General features: G+C 34.8%; 1 protein-coding gene across 6 annotated transcripts in view; it reads left to right on the top strand.

Annotated features, from left to right (window-relative positions):
• Positions 1-15,377, top strand: part of SPATA1 (spermatogenesis associated 1) — a 75,550-nt gene that overhangs the window by 43,677 nt on the left and 16,496 nt on the right. For 3 of the 6 annotated variants that reach the window (XM_032296419.1, XM_032296417.1, XM_032296418.1), the window contains exons 8-12: positions 5,061-5,163; positions 6,151-6,276; positions 9,871-10,049; positions 11,720-11,818; positions 13,953-14,040. In XM_032296419.1, coding sequence (XP_032152310.1) covers positions 5,061-5,163; positions 6,151-6,276; positions 9,871-10,049; positions 11,720-11,818; positions 13,953-14,039 — 594 coding nt within the window. In that variant the 3' untranslated portion in view covers position 14,040. Of the gene's footprint in view, positions 1-5,060; positions 5,164-6,150; positions 6,277-9,870; positions 10,050-11,719; positions 13,486-13,952; positions 14,041-15,377 lie in introns of those variants that run through there. The other 3 variants (XM_032296416.1, XM_032296415.1, XM_032296421.1) reach the window with 2 other exon arrangements.

Raw genomic sequence — 15,377 nt, 5'->3', positions numbered from 1 at the left:
TCCAAATTTTACCTATTAACAGCACACACAAACGAGAGGAATAAATACTTATGTGGAGAATAGCTGGAAAATGCCTACCTATAACTTAAATAATGCCAAAATGTATTCCAAAATGACTATACAAATTTACACTCTCACTAGGAATACAAAACATTTCCTGTTACTCTACATCCTCAATAATACATGCTATCTCCACACTTTAAAATGTTTTGCACTCTGATGGATGCTTAATGCTATTTAACTGTGGTTTGAATTTTTGATTTTTTAATTTAATTTTTTTTTAGACAGAGTTTCCTTCATTACCCAGGGTGGAGTGCAATGGTGCAATCTCGGCTCACCACCCTCCACCACCTGGGTTCAAGCAATTCTCCTGCCTCAGCCTCCTGAGTAGCTGGGATTACAGGCATGTGCCACCATGTAGGGCTAATTTTGTATTTTTGGTAGAGACAGGGTTTCTCCAAGTTGGTCTGACTGGTCTCAAACTCCTGACCTCAGGTGATCTGCCCACCTTGGCCTGCCAAAGTGCAGGGATAACAGGTGTGAACCAACGTGCCTGGCCTGTAGGAGTTTTTAATATGCCCTGGAAGGTAGTCCTTTCATGCTTACTTGTGTTGCAAATGTCTTCCTCTGTTTTGTGGCTTGTCGATGGTTTACCTTTCTGAATACATTAAGTATTCCATATTCTTCATTTTTTTCACATTCTCTAAGTCTTAGTCTAGACTGAGAATGGTATGTTAGAATTTCTCTTTATTACTGTGTTACTATTTATGCTTACATCTCCTGTGGTTTCCGCTTTATGTGTTTCTATGTGTTACTGGCACCAAGTTGTTCTTACGTGAATATTATTACTTTTGCATCATGAAGCATCTTTCTTTGGTTCATTTAATGCCTTTTTGGCCTGAATTTTTCTTTACTGCATATGAAAATACTCTGCTTTCTTTTTGTTTACATTTATTTGATATATTTCCATTCTTGACTCCCCTCCTTTTTATCTGCCTTTCTGAGTCACTGTGTTTTAGATATATCTCTTATATACAGCCTAGAGTTGGGTTTTGCTTTGTAAGCTAGTCTGAAAATCTTTTTTATTTAGTTAGATGAGTTATGTCCGTTTACATAATTGATATGACTGATATGTTTAGTCTCAGGTTTGTTATTTTACTTTATATTTACTGTGTGTCTTTTACTATATTTGGGGTTTTCTTCATCCTGGTATTTAGGAAGATTTGTATTTTTGTTTTAATATTTATCTTTATAGTAATTCACTTATGCTAGTATTTTTGGCCCCTCTTTCCTTTTTTTAAAAAAATTTATGCTTCTGCTTTTGATTTGCTGCCTCTAAAATTATGCTCTGACTCCTCCTTGCTATATGTGAGGCAATCAGAAAACTTGTTCTACTTTCATCTTTTTCTCTCCCTTTTCTTCTCATTTATTTTCAGTGGTGGTATTTCTACTTTGTCAAACAATATAACATTTTTGTACTGTTCACTTAGTCTTATCCCCTCACCTTTGTTTTAGTCTCAGAACTATAAATAAGTTTAACAGTTAACTGCCAGTTATTTTGCAGAAGATTTTTCAATGATTTCTTGGTTGGATGAAGCTCAACCTATACTAGGCCTGAGTACAATATTCCCTTAGTTCTTTCACATTTAAAACTTTCTCTAGAACGAGGATAGGCAAACTAAGGTTTGCATCATGTTTAGTAAGGCCTGTGAGCTAGGAATGTGTTTTCTGTTTTTAAAGAGGTGGGAAAAAAAAGAGGAATATGACAGAAACCATATGTGGCCCACACATGCTTATTTACTCTTTGGCCCTTTACAGAAAAGGTGTGCTAATCCCTGTTCTAGAGCCTTCAAACTTTAATATTTGAAAGATAGCTTGACTGGCTATAAAATCCTTGGCTGACTTCCCTTGGGTTTCTTTTAAATGTTGCACTACTGATGTCTTGCTTTATATGTTACTATTTAGAAGTGTGATACCAACTTAATTTCCTTTTCTTTCTAAACTATCTTAGTTTTGCTTGGGAGGTTGGAGAATTCCTTTAATGTGTAATAGTTTTAGCAGGCTATGTATCTCAGTTGAGAATTGTAGGTCAGATTTTTCTAGGTATACAGTGAGTTCTTTCCATATGAAAATCGGAAATTATTTCAAGAATGTTTTCTAAAAGTATGATTTTAAATAGATCTGTTTCATTGTTTTTTTTTTTCTTTTGGGGACCACGATTAGTCTTATCTTAGATCTTTTTTACTTTTATACCTGCCACTTTCATTCTCATCCATTTTACTCTTTTCATTATGTTTCATTTTCTTAGCTCCTTTTATTTCTATTCTATGTTTTTCTTACTATATTTTTGGTCATATCTGTTCCATCTTGGAAACCTGCTAATTCATTTCTGAGACATTTTTTTTTTCTTATTTCTTGAGTTTGGCTAATCTTAATTTCATACCTTCCTATTTTTCCATTTTATTATAAGTTTTAAAATTTCTGTTTTATGGTGTTCATTATCTACAAATGCTTAATTATATTTAATCTATGTTGGGAGCATTGTTAAGTTTTTCTCTGGATGTGTTTTGATTTTACTGCTCAGTTTTGAGGCTTTCTTCATAAGTAACTGTGTGAATGCTAGATTATTTTGTAGATGTTCGTGTTTATTTGCGTTGGATTTTTCCATTATCCGTAATAACAGATGTTCTTATAGAGGAACAGGAAGTGGTGTTTTGGTGGCTTACTGTGTTTCTTAAATCAGGAGCACCCTCTTCTGTTGCCATAGTGAAATGCAGTCATTTATGTTTCTTTTTTTAAGTAAATGGAGCCTTTTGGGGAAAGGGGTATTTTCTTGGGATTCCTTTCCACTAGCTTAATTCAGTGGAGCTCTTATCCTGGCCATTTTCTTCTTTTTTCTTCCAAACTGGCTCCCAAGGATACGTCTCCCTTCCAAAGCATTTTCTTCTCTTCCAGAAGCTATGTCTTCCCATGATTATTGCCTCTGACTCCGTGTATTTTTCAAATCCTTTCTTTTGAATTCCTCATAGAATCTACCAGATTTGTTTTACTTTGCTCTTTCTCCACTTCAGCTAGAGCCCTCTGTTTTCAGGCTAACTCGTGATTGATGTTTCCTGTTATTTATGTATAGTGCTGACACATAGTCCATATCTGACTCTCTGCTCAGATGTGGGCTCCTGACCACACTCTGGTCTAAAGTTTTTATTTCCTCACTTATATGTAAAGGATTCTGTGCCCAAGTTATGTTGTAGGCATAAATTTGGGTGGTTTTACTTGGCTTCGTTTTATGGTAGTTTGGAAGATTTGTAGAGCAGTTCTAGTTTAGGTGGCTGCCATTATCCTGTGGGAACTCAACTCTATAAATAACGAAATAAATAAGCTAGAAAAATAATACAGTACTCTACGTTTATCCATGGGGATAGATTCCAAGACCCTTAGTGGTTGCCTGAAAACACAGATAGTACTGAACCTTATATATATATATATACACACACACACACACACACACACACACACACACACACACACATACATACATACACATACATACATATACTGTTTTTTCCTATACATATATACCTATGAAGAGTTTAATTTATAAAGTAGGCACAGTCAACAATAACAGAAATAACTAATAATAAAATAGAACAATTATAACAATATACTGTAATAAAAGTTATGTGAATGTGGTCTCTCTCTCTAAAAATATCTTAGTGTACTGTACTGTGGGTAACTAAGAGCACAGAAAGTGAAACTAAAGATAATGGGGGACTAACTGTAAGATAAACAATATAGAAGTGAGAGCTTGATGAAGATAAAAATGAAAACATGAGTTACAGAAGCATAATTGAAAACGATCAATAAAGTGATAGTGATAGAAACATCAACATGATAAGGCTTGAAGTAATTTATCAGAAAAGGGTAGATACTAGTCTGTTCTCACACTGCTATAAAAAAATACCTGAAACTGGGTAATTTATAAAGAAAAGAGGTTTAGGCCAGGTGTGGTAGCTCACACCTGTAATCCCACCACTTTGGGAGCCCAAGGTGGGCAGATCATGAGGTCAAGAGATCGAGACCTTCTTGGCCAACATGGTAGAACCCCATCTCTACTAAAAATACAAAAATTAGCTGGGTGTAGTGGTGCGCACCTGTAGTCCCAGCTACTTGGGAGGCTGAGGCAGGAGAATCACTTGAACCCAGGAGGCAGAGGTTGCAGTGAGCCAAGATTGCACCACTGCACTTTAGCCATTTCATTGATTAATTGGCTCATGGTTCTGCAGGCTATACAGGAAGCATGGCGTCATCTGCTTCTGGGGAGGCCTCAGGTAGCCTTCAGTCATGGTGGAAGGCAAAGGCAGAGCAAGGCTGGTGCAGGAGGAAGGAGTGGGGGAGGTGCCACACACTTTTTAAATGATCACATTTCACTAGAAGTCACTCATTAACAGGAGAACAGCATCAATGGGGAAATCTGTCCCCATGATACAGTCACCTCCCACTAGGTCCCACCTCCAACACTTGGGAATTACAATTTGACATATTTGGTTAGTAACACAGATCCAAATAATATCAGGTAAAGACACAAAAATTAGGAAAGATGAAGGCAATAGAAACACAAACAGAGGAGATAAGATATTAGAATAAAACCTAAAATTCTCTGCTAAAATTTTGATATGTGACAGAACTACCACTTTTCTAAGCAAATATAAATAATCAAAATTGGCTCAAAATGAAAAAAATATCAATAGCCATCTTAGAAAATTTTGAAAGTTATCATAACAGGTAACTGAGACCAGAAATCTTGGAAGGAAATCATGTTTAGAAAGAAAAATAACAGATTTTTTTTTTAAGTTTGAAGTGCTTGTATGTGATGACCAAGTAGTAGAATACAGAGACTGGAACATGGGAGAGAATCTGTAGTTATAAATACAAAATTTGGAGTTCATCACCACTGAATAAAAAGAATGCATTGCTGGTATGCATTACCAAATACCTATGGGCAAGTGAGAAAAGAATGTGACACACTAGCTGATCTTACTCATTTTCATATTTGCTTACAGATAGCTGAAAAAGAGTACATCACCTTACCAGATCACCCTTTACTTCCTTGTCAACCTATTCTTCCTTCAGAAATAACTGCTATCTCTTTATTACAAACTGAAAGTAAGTATAGTACAATCATAAGTACAGATGATTCTGTGAGGTAAAGTAAATAATGCAAATGGGAAGTTGTTTAATGGGTATAGAGTTGCAATTTGAGAAGATAAGTTCTGGAGATGGATGGTGATGATAGTTTCACAACAATGTGAATGTACTAAATGCCACTGAACTGTACATTTAAAAATAGTTTAAATGGTACATTTTGTTATGTAATATATTTCACTACAGTAAAAGAAGTTAAATTATAGGAATTTTATTTTTATTTTTTTATTTTTTGAGATGGAGTCTGGCTCTGTTGCTCAGACTGGAGTGCAATGGCATGATCTTGGCTCACTGCAACCTCGGCTGCTCGGGTTCAAATGATTTTCCAGCCTCAGCCTCCCAAGTAGCTGGGATTATAGGCATGCACCACCATGCCTGGCTAATTTTTATACTTTTAGTAGAGGCAGAGGTTCACCATCTTGGCCAGGCTGGTCTTGAACTCCTGGCTTCAAGTGATCTACCCGCCTCAGCCTCCCAAAGTGCTGGGATTACAGGTGTGAGCCACCATGCCTGGCCAGGGATTTTATATTTATTATTACATATGTTTAGTCACCAACATTATTTCATTTTAAAATATATATTCTAAAATATACATTTGCTGTGTAAGATTTAAGTACAATAATTTTGAATCCCAGATGAATTTACCAAAAGAGTTAAACCAAAGAATATCAGCATAACTACTTGAGTTTTACCAAGTTTCTACACATATATGTAAACGCAGAAAAAAAACACTATTTTATAAATCCCCTTATATATAACTCTTAGAAACTGAAATGACTTCTCTGCATTTTCCACATGATAAATGCTATACTGTAGCAAGAAAAACAGTTCGGGGTAAAATTTATTCTTGCTGCTTTAGAAATTTTTAAGTTTTACACTCCATATTTTAGGATATGAGCCATCTTTCAGCTTTGAGACATTGATAAATATGAGTTACAATCTCTTTAGGAGAGAAGATTATCAAACAAATGAAACAAGTAAAGGAAGAAAGAAGGTATCTGGAAAGAAATAGAGAAGAACTGGTAAAAACAGATGAAAAGCTATTTGAACAAAGCAAATTAAAGCAGTATCATGGTAAAGTTAATATACCTTTTATCACTATAAAGAAAACTTAAGTTTTATAGAATTAATCCTTTTAGAATAAATAATAAAGTTATAATTAATATTTACTGTTTTACTATTTTAGTTTAAGTGGTACATGATTGAGGTAAGTTCAAGATAGAAAACATGAAATTATTATTCAACTCTATATAATAAATGCTTTACATAGGGTTTTAAAATTAAAATTTGAATATTTTCATAACTGAAACTCATTTACTTGTTTATTAATTATTCATTTATCACATGCCTATTGAATCTGGCCACTAGGAGACACTATTAAGACAGACACAATCTTGTCCCTGCCCACATAGATCTTATAGTCCAGTGAGGAAATGATAAGCAAGTTAAGCATTAATGATACATCCTGGCCAGTGCAGTGGCTCACATCTGTAATCCCAGCACTTTGGGAGGCCGAGTTGGGTGGATCACTTGAGGTCAGGAATTTGAGACCAGCCTAGCCAACATGGCGAAACCCCATCTCTACTAAAAATACAAAAATTAGCCAGGCGTGGTGGTAGGCACTTGTAGTCCCAGCTACTGCAGAGGCTGAGGCAGGAGAATGGCTTAAACCTGGAAGGTAGAAGTTGCAGGGAGCTGAGATTGCACCACTGCACTCCAGCCTGAGTGACAGAGTGAGACAAGGATACATCCTGGTGAAAACTATGATAAAGGAATTACAGAATTCTGTGGATGGGAATATAAAGGAAGAACACCTAAATTAGATGGAAGAGATCAAGAGAGGCTTCCAGGAAAAGTGTTGGATATACTTAGGATCTGAAGTATGCTTCTTGGCTCTAAGTCTTCAGGCGTGCTTTTCCCTCTCCCATCTACTTCTCTTACCTTAAGGTCCCCTCTTCCCAGTTTACCTGCCTGTTTCCTATTAGTCATTCAAGATCAGCTTGCATATCACTTACTCTAGAAGCCTACTTTGAGTACTTTGGACTCCTCTGTACTTGATTTTTTTGGGGGGTGTGTGTGTGCCTTGCTTTTAAGTGAATGAATGAGGGAAGTTAAGTAAGTTTTCTTGCAGTACAATTAGCAACAGTGCTTTTAGGACTGGTGGACATAGAAAGATGAGCCAGGATGAAGACAGTACATGATGGTGGCTCGAGAGTTGCTAAATGATTTGAGAGGGCTTCGTTTTGCGTTGTGTTTGAGGATTGTAAGGATAAAAGGTATCTGTGGAATTAAGTGATTTTAGGATTCTCAATTTACAGCAAAATTGTTTCAGCATTAGAATGACTGAAGGTTATAGACAATGTCAGGAGATATTTCTGAAGATTCTGCCTCAAAATAATCCTGAAAGTGGTGGCAATGAGTCAGCTTTGTTGTAGTGTTAAAAAAGCAACTTTATCAGACAAATTAGAACAATGGACTAAAAATCACAAGACCAGGATTGTAACACCAGATCTGCCTTTCACTAATACAAGTTATTTCCCCTCTTTTGTGCCTCACGCTTTCTATTTGTGAAATGGGAATGATTCATCACTTCCTATTTAAACAAGAATATTTCAAGATAAAGGTTATTTATTGGCCATCAAATATTTATTGAGCCTACTATGTGCCAGGCACTGTTTTAACTGCTGGGGATACAGCAGTGAACAAGACAGACATGGCCATGCCCACAAGGAGCTTGCTTCTCAGTGGGAAGAGACAGTAAACAAGTAAGACAGTATCAGCTTTGATCGGAGCTGAGAATGCAATTAAAAAGAGCATAGTAAAGAGTGATGAGGCAGAAAAGAGATGGTTTAGGTAGAATTTTCAGGGAAAGTATCTCTGAGAAGATTAAGATTTGATTAACAGGGAGGTAGGCACAAAGGGAACACTAAATATCCAGGACAAGAAATGAGAATGACCTTGTGGTATTAAGGGCCTGAAATAAGACCAGTGCTGCTGAAGCATGGTATGTAAGGAGGAATGTAGACAGGGATAAAATCAGAAAGTTCAGCAAGGAATAGATGGGCCAAATCAAAGATTTTGGATTTTATTCTAAGCAAGGTAGGAAGCCACTAGAGGATTTTGAGCTAGGATTTATATGATTTAAAAAAATATTTTAGATCAAAATGACTGCTGTATAGAATAGCATGTACAGGGGCGAGAATGAAAGCAGACAGATCAGTTAGAAAGATAATGCAGATTTCAGCCGGGCATGGTGGCTCACACCTGTAATCCCAGCACTTTGGGAGGTTGAGGCAGGCGGACCATGAAGTCAGGAGTTCAAGACCAGCCTGGGCGATATGGTGAAACCCCATCTGTACTAAAAATACAAAAATTACCTGGGTGTGGTGGCACACACCTGTAGTTCCAGCTACTTGGGAGGGTGAGGCAGGAGAATTGCTTGAACCCAGGAGGCGGAGGTTGCAGTAAGCTGAGATCACGCCACTGCACTTCAGCCTGGGCGACACAGGGAACTTCATCTCAAAAAAAAAAAAAGAAAAGAAAAGAAAAGAAAAGAAAAAGAAAGATAAGCAGATTTCTTGGTAAAAGATGAGAATGAGATTGACTAAGGATGTAGCATTAAAGAAGGTGGAATGTGCTAGATGCTAGAAGTATTTTGGCAGTAATACTAGTACAGATTGCTAAGGGATTGGATAATAGAGCATGAGATAAATAGCCAAAATCTTGAGCTAAAGTTCCATTTAGCTATATAATTTTTTATATAGATTTTTGTTTCTATGATAACCTAAAAAAAAAAAAAACTAAACAGATTCTGGTATACTGGCATATAGTTTGTGTTATTATTAAGTTTGTATTTAGAATCTGATTGGTGTCAATGCAGTTTGTTAAACTGGTAGTGTTTAATTTCTTTCTTTTTTTTTTTTTTTTTTTTTGAGATAGAGTTTCACTCTTGCTGCCCAGGCTGGAGTGCAATGGCGCAGTCTTGGCTCACTGCAAGCTCTGCCTCCTGAGTTCATGCAGTTCTCCTGTCTCAGCCTCCTGAGTAGCTGGAATTACAGACCCATGCCACCACAACTGGCTAATTTTTGTATTTTTAGTAGAGACAGGGTTTCATCATACCAGTCAGGCTGGTCTCAAACTCCTGACTTCAGGTGATCCACCTGCCTTGGCCTCTCAAAGTGCTGGAATTACTAGCGTGAGTCACTGCGTCCAGCTGGTAGTATTTAATTTCTAATGATTAATCTGTGGATTAATTTTCCATAATCATGGGAAAAAGTAATATATATATATTACTTTTATAGTTATATATATATATGTTATATATGTTATATAGTTTTATATCTTATATGTATTACTATATATAACAAGTATATATAGTGCTTTTATAATATGTATTACTATTAAATGTATTACTTTTGGATATATTACTTTTATAGTATCTATATCACTGTAAAATTTTTTTTAACAATATTTCTATACAAATTCTATTATTATCCAAAAAAACATCTCTTCCTCAGGTCTAATGTCCTCAGTATATAAGGAGATGAGAAGAGGAGAGAAAGAGGAAAATGGTTTAAATTGATATTGGCTCTGGGGTCCTTTCCAGGATGAAAAATTGAATCCTTTAATAATCAAAAGGCTTTGCTTTCTTTTTTTTTTTTTCAATAGCCTATTTTGGTTGGAAGAAAAAATACTTGGAAACAAAGAAAGTCACAGCATCAATGGAGGAGGTTTTAACAAACCTTCGAGAAGATTTGGAACTCTACTACAAAAAACTGCTCATGCAACTTGAAGCCAGGGAGATCAAGATGAGACCAAAGAATCTGGCAAGCATCACAGGCCGTAAGGTATTACTAAATGTAATAGTAATAGAGAAGTTAGAGAAGTTCTGTTCAAAACACATGCTTTATAAGTACTAGTATTATTATGTAGTATTATCACAAGATGCATTTGACTTAACTTGCTTAAACAATTAAAAAAAAAAAAAAAAATCAGCTGGGCATGGTGACTCACACCTGTAATGCCAGCACTTTGGGATGCCAAGGTGGGCGGATCACCTGAGGTCAGAAGTTTGAGACCAGCCTGACCAACATAGAGAAACCCCATCTCTGCCTAAAATACAAAATTAGCTGGGCGTGGTGGCGCATGCCTGTAATCCCAGCTACCCAGGAGGCTGAGGAAGAATTGCTTGAACCCAGGAGGCGGAGGTTGTGGTGAGCCAAGATTGCACCATTGCACTCCAGCCTGGGCAGCAAGAATGAAACTCCGACTCAAAAAAATAGGAAAGAAAAGAAACTCATGACGTTATGTAATAGGAGGAAGATTGCTGAGGCGATACAGTCAGCAGCTTTTTTTGTTGCCTTTAAGGGGGCCTGATATTTCCTCCCTATATTTTCATCTTAATTTCATTGTAAGACTTCTTTTTCTAATGGTAGCAATAGAGCTGTCAATGGCAAGTAGGGCTTTATATCCCAAACAAGGGAGAAACCTCTCTCTGAATTGTGGAATATATCAATCTTTCCCTTTATCCTGAATAAGGGATCAACTATGCCCACCCCTGGATGAGGAAAAATAGTTGCCAAGGAATGCTATAAGCTGACTGACTTAGACTAATTAGGATTTACCTACAGAGGTAAATCTGGGACAGGGTCCATTTCCTGACTGTGGGAAAGAGATGAATACCTGATGAAGTAGGGCGGGGGACTAACATTGTCTGCTATAGTCCTATTCTTTGGTGGTAGTGGCGGGTTGGGTTATGACACCCAGGAATTTAAAGAAATTATGAAATTTTGATCAGTTTTTTTTTTTGAGACAGCCTTGAATCAGAGACATGAAGTTTATTATTAATTCCACCATATAATTAAACAACAAACAAAAAAAATTTAAGAGGCCATTTAACAATTTGACTTGGGTTGGATCAATCCCACTTACCCAAAAGTGATTTTAAAATATGTTAACTATAATTAAAAGTAAGGATTTAACTTTAGACAAGATGAAATGTTAAAAGTTTACTATTTTAAATAAACTTAAAACCCAAATAGACTCAAGTAATGATTTGTTCATAACAGTTGGTACATTTTTTTAGCATAGCTGATACTTTATCTCACTGTTTTATCAAGTTCAATATGAGAATTTTTTCACAAAGGCAGTTTAAAACTATTAAATAACTTCTTTAGAGAGGACCACTAGAACTCATCAACTTTTCTGGACAAAAACCAAAAAGTCTTCTTATTTTAAATAGGTTTTCTTGTATTAAATGAGTTTAAGATATTATTCCTCTCATAGTAATAGTTGTTGGTTTTTATGGTGCTAATTTAACGGTAACTTTAGAGAAAATGTTTCCCAAAATGCAAGAAATCAACAGAAACAATTTTTCCAAAGCAATTTAGTTTACTTTATGGAATAGGTTATTTTCATGATTTGCTCTTTTGATATTTATCATTTCATAGTTTATGTTCACAAGGCAGTTACAAATAAATGTTTATATGTTACACTAAATAAATGTCTATCCATACAGAATTACCTTATAATCCAGATCACTGAGGTACAGCATGCAATTGACCAGCTTAAGAGAAAACTGGATACTGACAAAATGAAACTCATAATAGAAGTTAAGGTAATTTACATTTTTCCTAATCAGATTACATTTTTCCTGATGATTTTCCTAAATTCATATTATTTAAATATGAATAATGTGTCTTCTACTAGATGTTAAGTTTCCTTCCAGGCAGAGACTATGCCTTAGTAAACTGTTTCTTTCATGGAACCTTTTGTATACCAGATGCTTAGTAGAGGCTTCTGGGCATAACTTTATTTCGTGAGAATTGTGTACAACTAACTACATCATAGGAATTATCTCTGAAGTACAGATGTCTTAAAAAGCTTTTTTGTTGAACAGAAAACAGAAGAAGATTATACATTTTCACACAAGTATCCATACAAGCCAGGAAAATAATCATATGAATGCGCTCATTTCTTTATCAGAAACAGCTTTATGATACATAATAGTGGCTCCGTTCTAGAATTAGCTCTTTTTAAAAATTTTTAAAAAGAAAATTAGAACTGTCCTGGGTTTCAGATAAGAATAAAAATAAATAAAATTTAAAAATAAAAAAATAGAATTTAGCACTGTCCAATAGAACTTCATGTGATGATAAAATGTTCTATGCCTGTACTGTCAGATTGATAACCACTAGTCACTTACTGATAACTGAGCACTTGAAATGTAGGTTGTGTGACTGAGGAACTGAATTTTAAATTTTATTTAATTTTAGTTAATTTAAGTTTAGTTACATGGCAATTGGCTTCTACACTGGACAGTGCAGTTCTAGATTATTTTTACAAGCAGCATTCTCGAGGCTATATAAGCCCTGGATCAGCACTGAGAAGCTTAAAACTTAAAATGGAAAAGGAAAAGAACAGAGAATGATTTTTAACAAAGTATCAGTTAAATATGCACTTAAAAAATAATTTGTTTAATGAAGGAAAACTGTGTTACTCAATATATGGAGATAGAGCCAATATGTAAATTTGTATACTTAACAATAATTGGGTAGGTACCAAGGAGTAATAAAAATGCCCCCAGAGGCTTGGATTATGACTCCCCTTATGCTGTTTTCTTCCTGGAAAGCATGTACATTAGATCCTATAATCTTTGTATATTTTAGCATTATAAATGTCACTCATGATTTGAACCCAAATTAGAATTGTTAGTACAAAAACAGTAAAGACAAGTGAAATAGGAGAAAAAAGAGAACAAAGTTTTCAGCCTATAGGCTGGGGGAAAACATCCTGTATTTAACCATAGTGCCTGATCGACACATAACAGACATTATATAAGAAATTTTATTGATTTCTGAATGATCTCCCCAAAACAACACTACCTACAAGATTCAGAACTAAGGGACAAAAAAACCTAGCCTGAGTCTCTTTCAACCATATTTATTCAAGATAGTACAGCATAAGTAGTGCTCCTCAAAGTTTAATGCGATATCATCTGAGGATACTGTTTAAAAATGCAAGTTCTGACTCAGTAGGTCTGGATGCAGCCTGAGATTCTTCATACCCAACAAGCTCCCAATTGATGCTAATACTGCTGGTTCACAAACAAGACTTGGAATAGTACTGGATCTGATACCAGGTGGTTTGAGTTTGAATCCTGGCTGTACCCACTTCACTTACTAGTTTTATATGCTGAGCAAATTACTTAGCCTCTAAACGTCTCCATTTCAACTGTAAAATGGGGATAAATATTAATAAGTATCTGACTCTACAAAATTTTTGGGGAAAAAAAGAGGTTAATACACTTAGAACAGTGCTTGCCACAGAATAAATACTGTATTTCCTAAATATTTAGTTCCTAAGGGCTAGAAATACAAAAATCCTAAGGGGATTTTTGTATTTTGTTGTTTTCACTATTTTCTTTACACATTGAGAACTACAGGTTTTGAATCTTAAGCAAAACATAAAATTCTTTCTCACTCTAGTTTTTAGAACAGCTCAATTATATTGTCCCTATATACTCATAAACAAGGTTATCTTATAGCATATCTAGCCAGTAGATAATCATGTTTATTAAACAGCATTCATAATCTACACATTTACTGTAGTAATCCAGTGGGAATGAAAGCATAGGCAAATGACAGAAGACAATTAAAGCAGTTACAAAAACCCTATTTATGTGTTAATTATGATGTACTTTTAGAAGGGTATGATGAAGTTCACTTTTTGAAAAGTAATTCTTTTTACAGAGGAGAAAACAAGCAGTTTCAGATTTACGCACATTGAAAACTGAACTGGCACAGAAAAAAATTAATACATCTCTACAATCTCAATAAGGTACATTAATTTAAAACTTTTATTTATCAAAACATTTAAATATTTATTTGAACAGATTTGTTTAACCGTTATTCTCCTTGGCAATGTTTTATATAAAGCATAAGGATTCTCTTTCTGCATTTTGCATGTAGGTATCACAAAATGTTTCAGGAAATACTAGATGCAATATAAAGAAAAATGATGACTGGTTATTTTTAACATTCCAAGTCTTTTATGTATTATTTCACAGTACTATATTTTATAATTTTCATTTCTAATAATCTTAAAATTTAAGAGCTAATATGACTACAAAATTTTTTGCAAAGAATAAATTATTAATACTAATATATTTGCTTGAAAATAAAGACTTTAATTTGTTCATTATATCTTAAAAGAAATCTGGAAATAGAATAGAGGGTATTGAACTTGCATTCTGAGCTATGACACAGATTAGCATCTAAGAATTTAAATTTTTTAATTCATTTTAAATATATGAAGACAACAGTGATCCAGCATATGCTATGAAAATGGTTGATTTTACTCTCATAAACAATTGCGTAAATAGGAAATGTAATATCCTCATAACAGCTGGTTCAATCATCATTTATTCCAATTTACAGGGGGAATATGTGCAGGGAAGCCAGGATTTATGTAAATCTAGAGTTCAAAGATACAGATTTTCAGTCTGTAATTAGCAACTAATATGGGCAGCACAGTGTTGTCTTAATTCCCTTGAGAAAGAAAACAGAGACTTTATTACATTTAGAAAAGTTATTTGTATAAAATTGATCATTTAGAAAGAGAACTAGTTAATCTAACCAGTGTCTTTAGATCATTAAAAGTACAGTGCCGCTCATGCCTATAATCCCAGCACTTTGGGAAGCCAAGGCAGGAGGAGTGCTTGAGCCCAGGAGTTGGAGACCCACCTGGGCAGCATAGCGAGATCCTGACTCTACAAAAAAAAAAGGATACATTGCAGATGTAGGAAAAAAATTTAACCATGTAAATTAGCCAAGAATATATATGTCTATAAATGAAGGAATATGAATAATTAGAAGTATAAGTGAGAGTGAATAGAATCAAGTTCAACTCCAAGTTATTACTAAAAATTTTACAGATGAACCTCATAAAAATAATGTAGTTGGAAAATATTAGGTAGTTCTAACTTACTAATTCAAAATATTACTGTTACATTGTTGTATTTTGTGAATACATTTAATCTTCTGGATTCTTTTTAAATTCTCATTGTCCAGAGGTTTAGTTCAAGTACCTCAGAGAACATAATACTATATGGAGTCAGGAAGCAGAAAAAAAATTTTTTTTTTTTTTTTTTTTTTTTGGGACGGAGTTTCGCTCTT

This window comes from Sapajus apella, unplaced genomic scaffold (genome assembly GCF_009761245.1).
Source record: "Sapajus apella isolate SASKATOON/1434 unplaced genomic scaffold, GSC_monkey_1.0 scaffold36, whole genome shotgun sequence".
Lineage (NCBI taxonomy): Eukaryota > Metazoa > Chordata > Mammalia > Primates > Cebidae > Sapajus > Sapajus apella.
The sequence above is the reverse complement of the archived record's forward strand: the minus strand, read 5'-3'. Positions and strand labels throughout refer to the sequence as shown.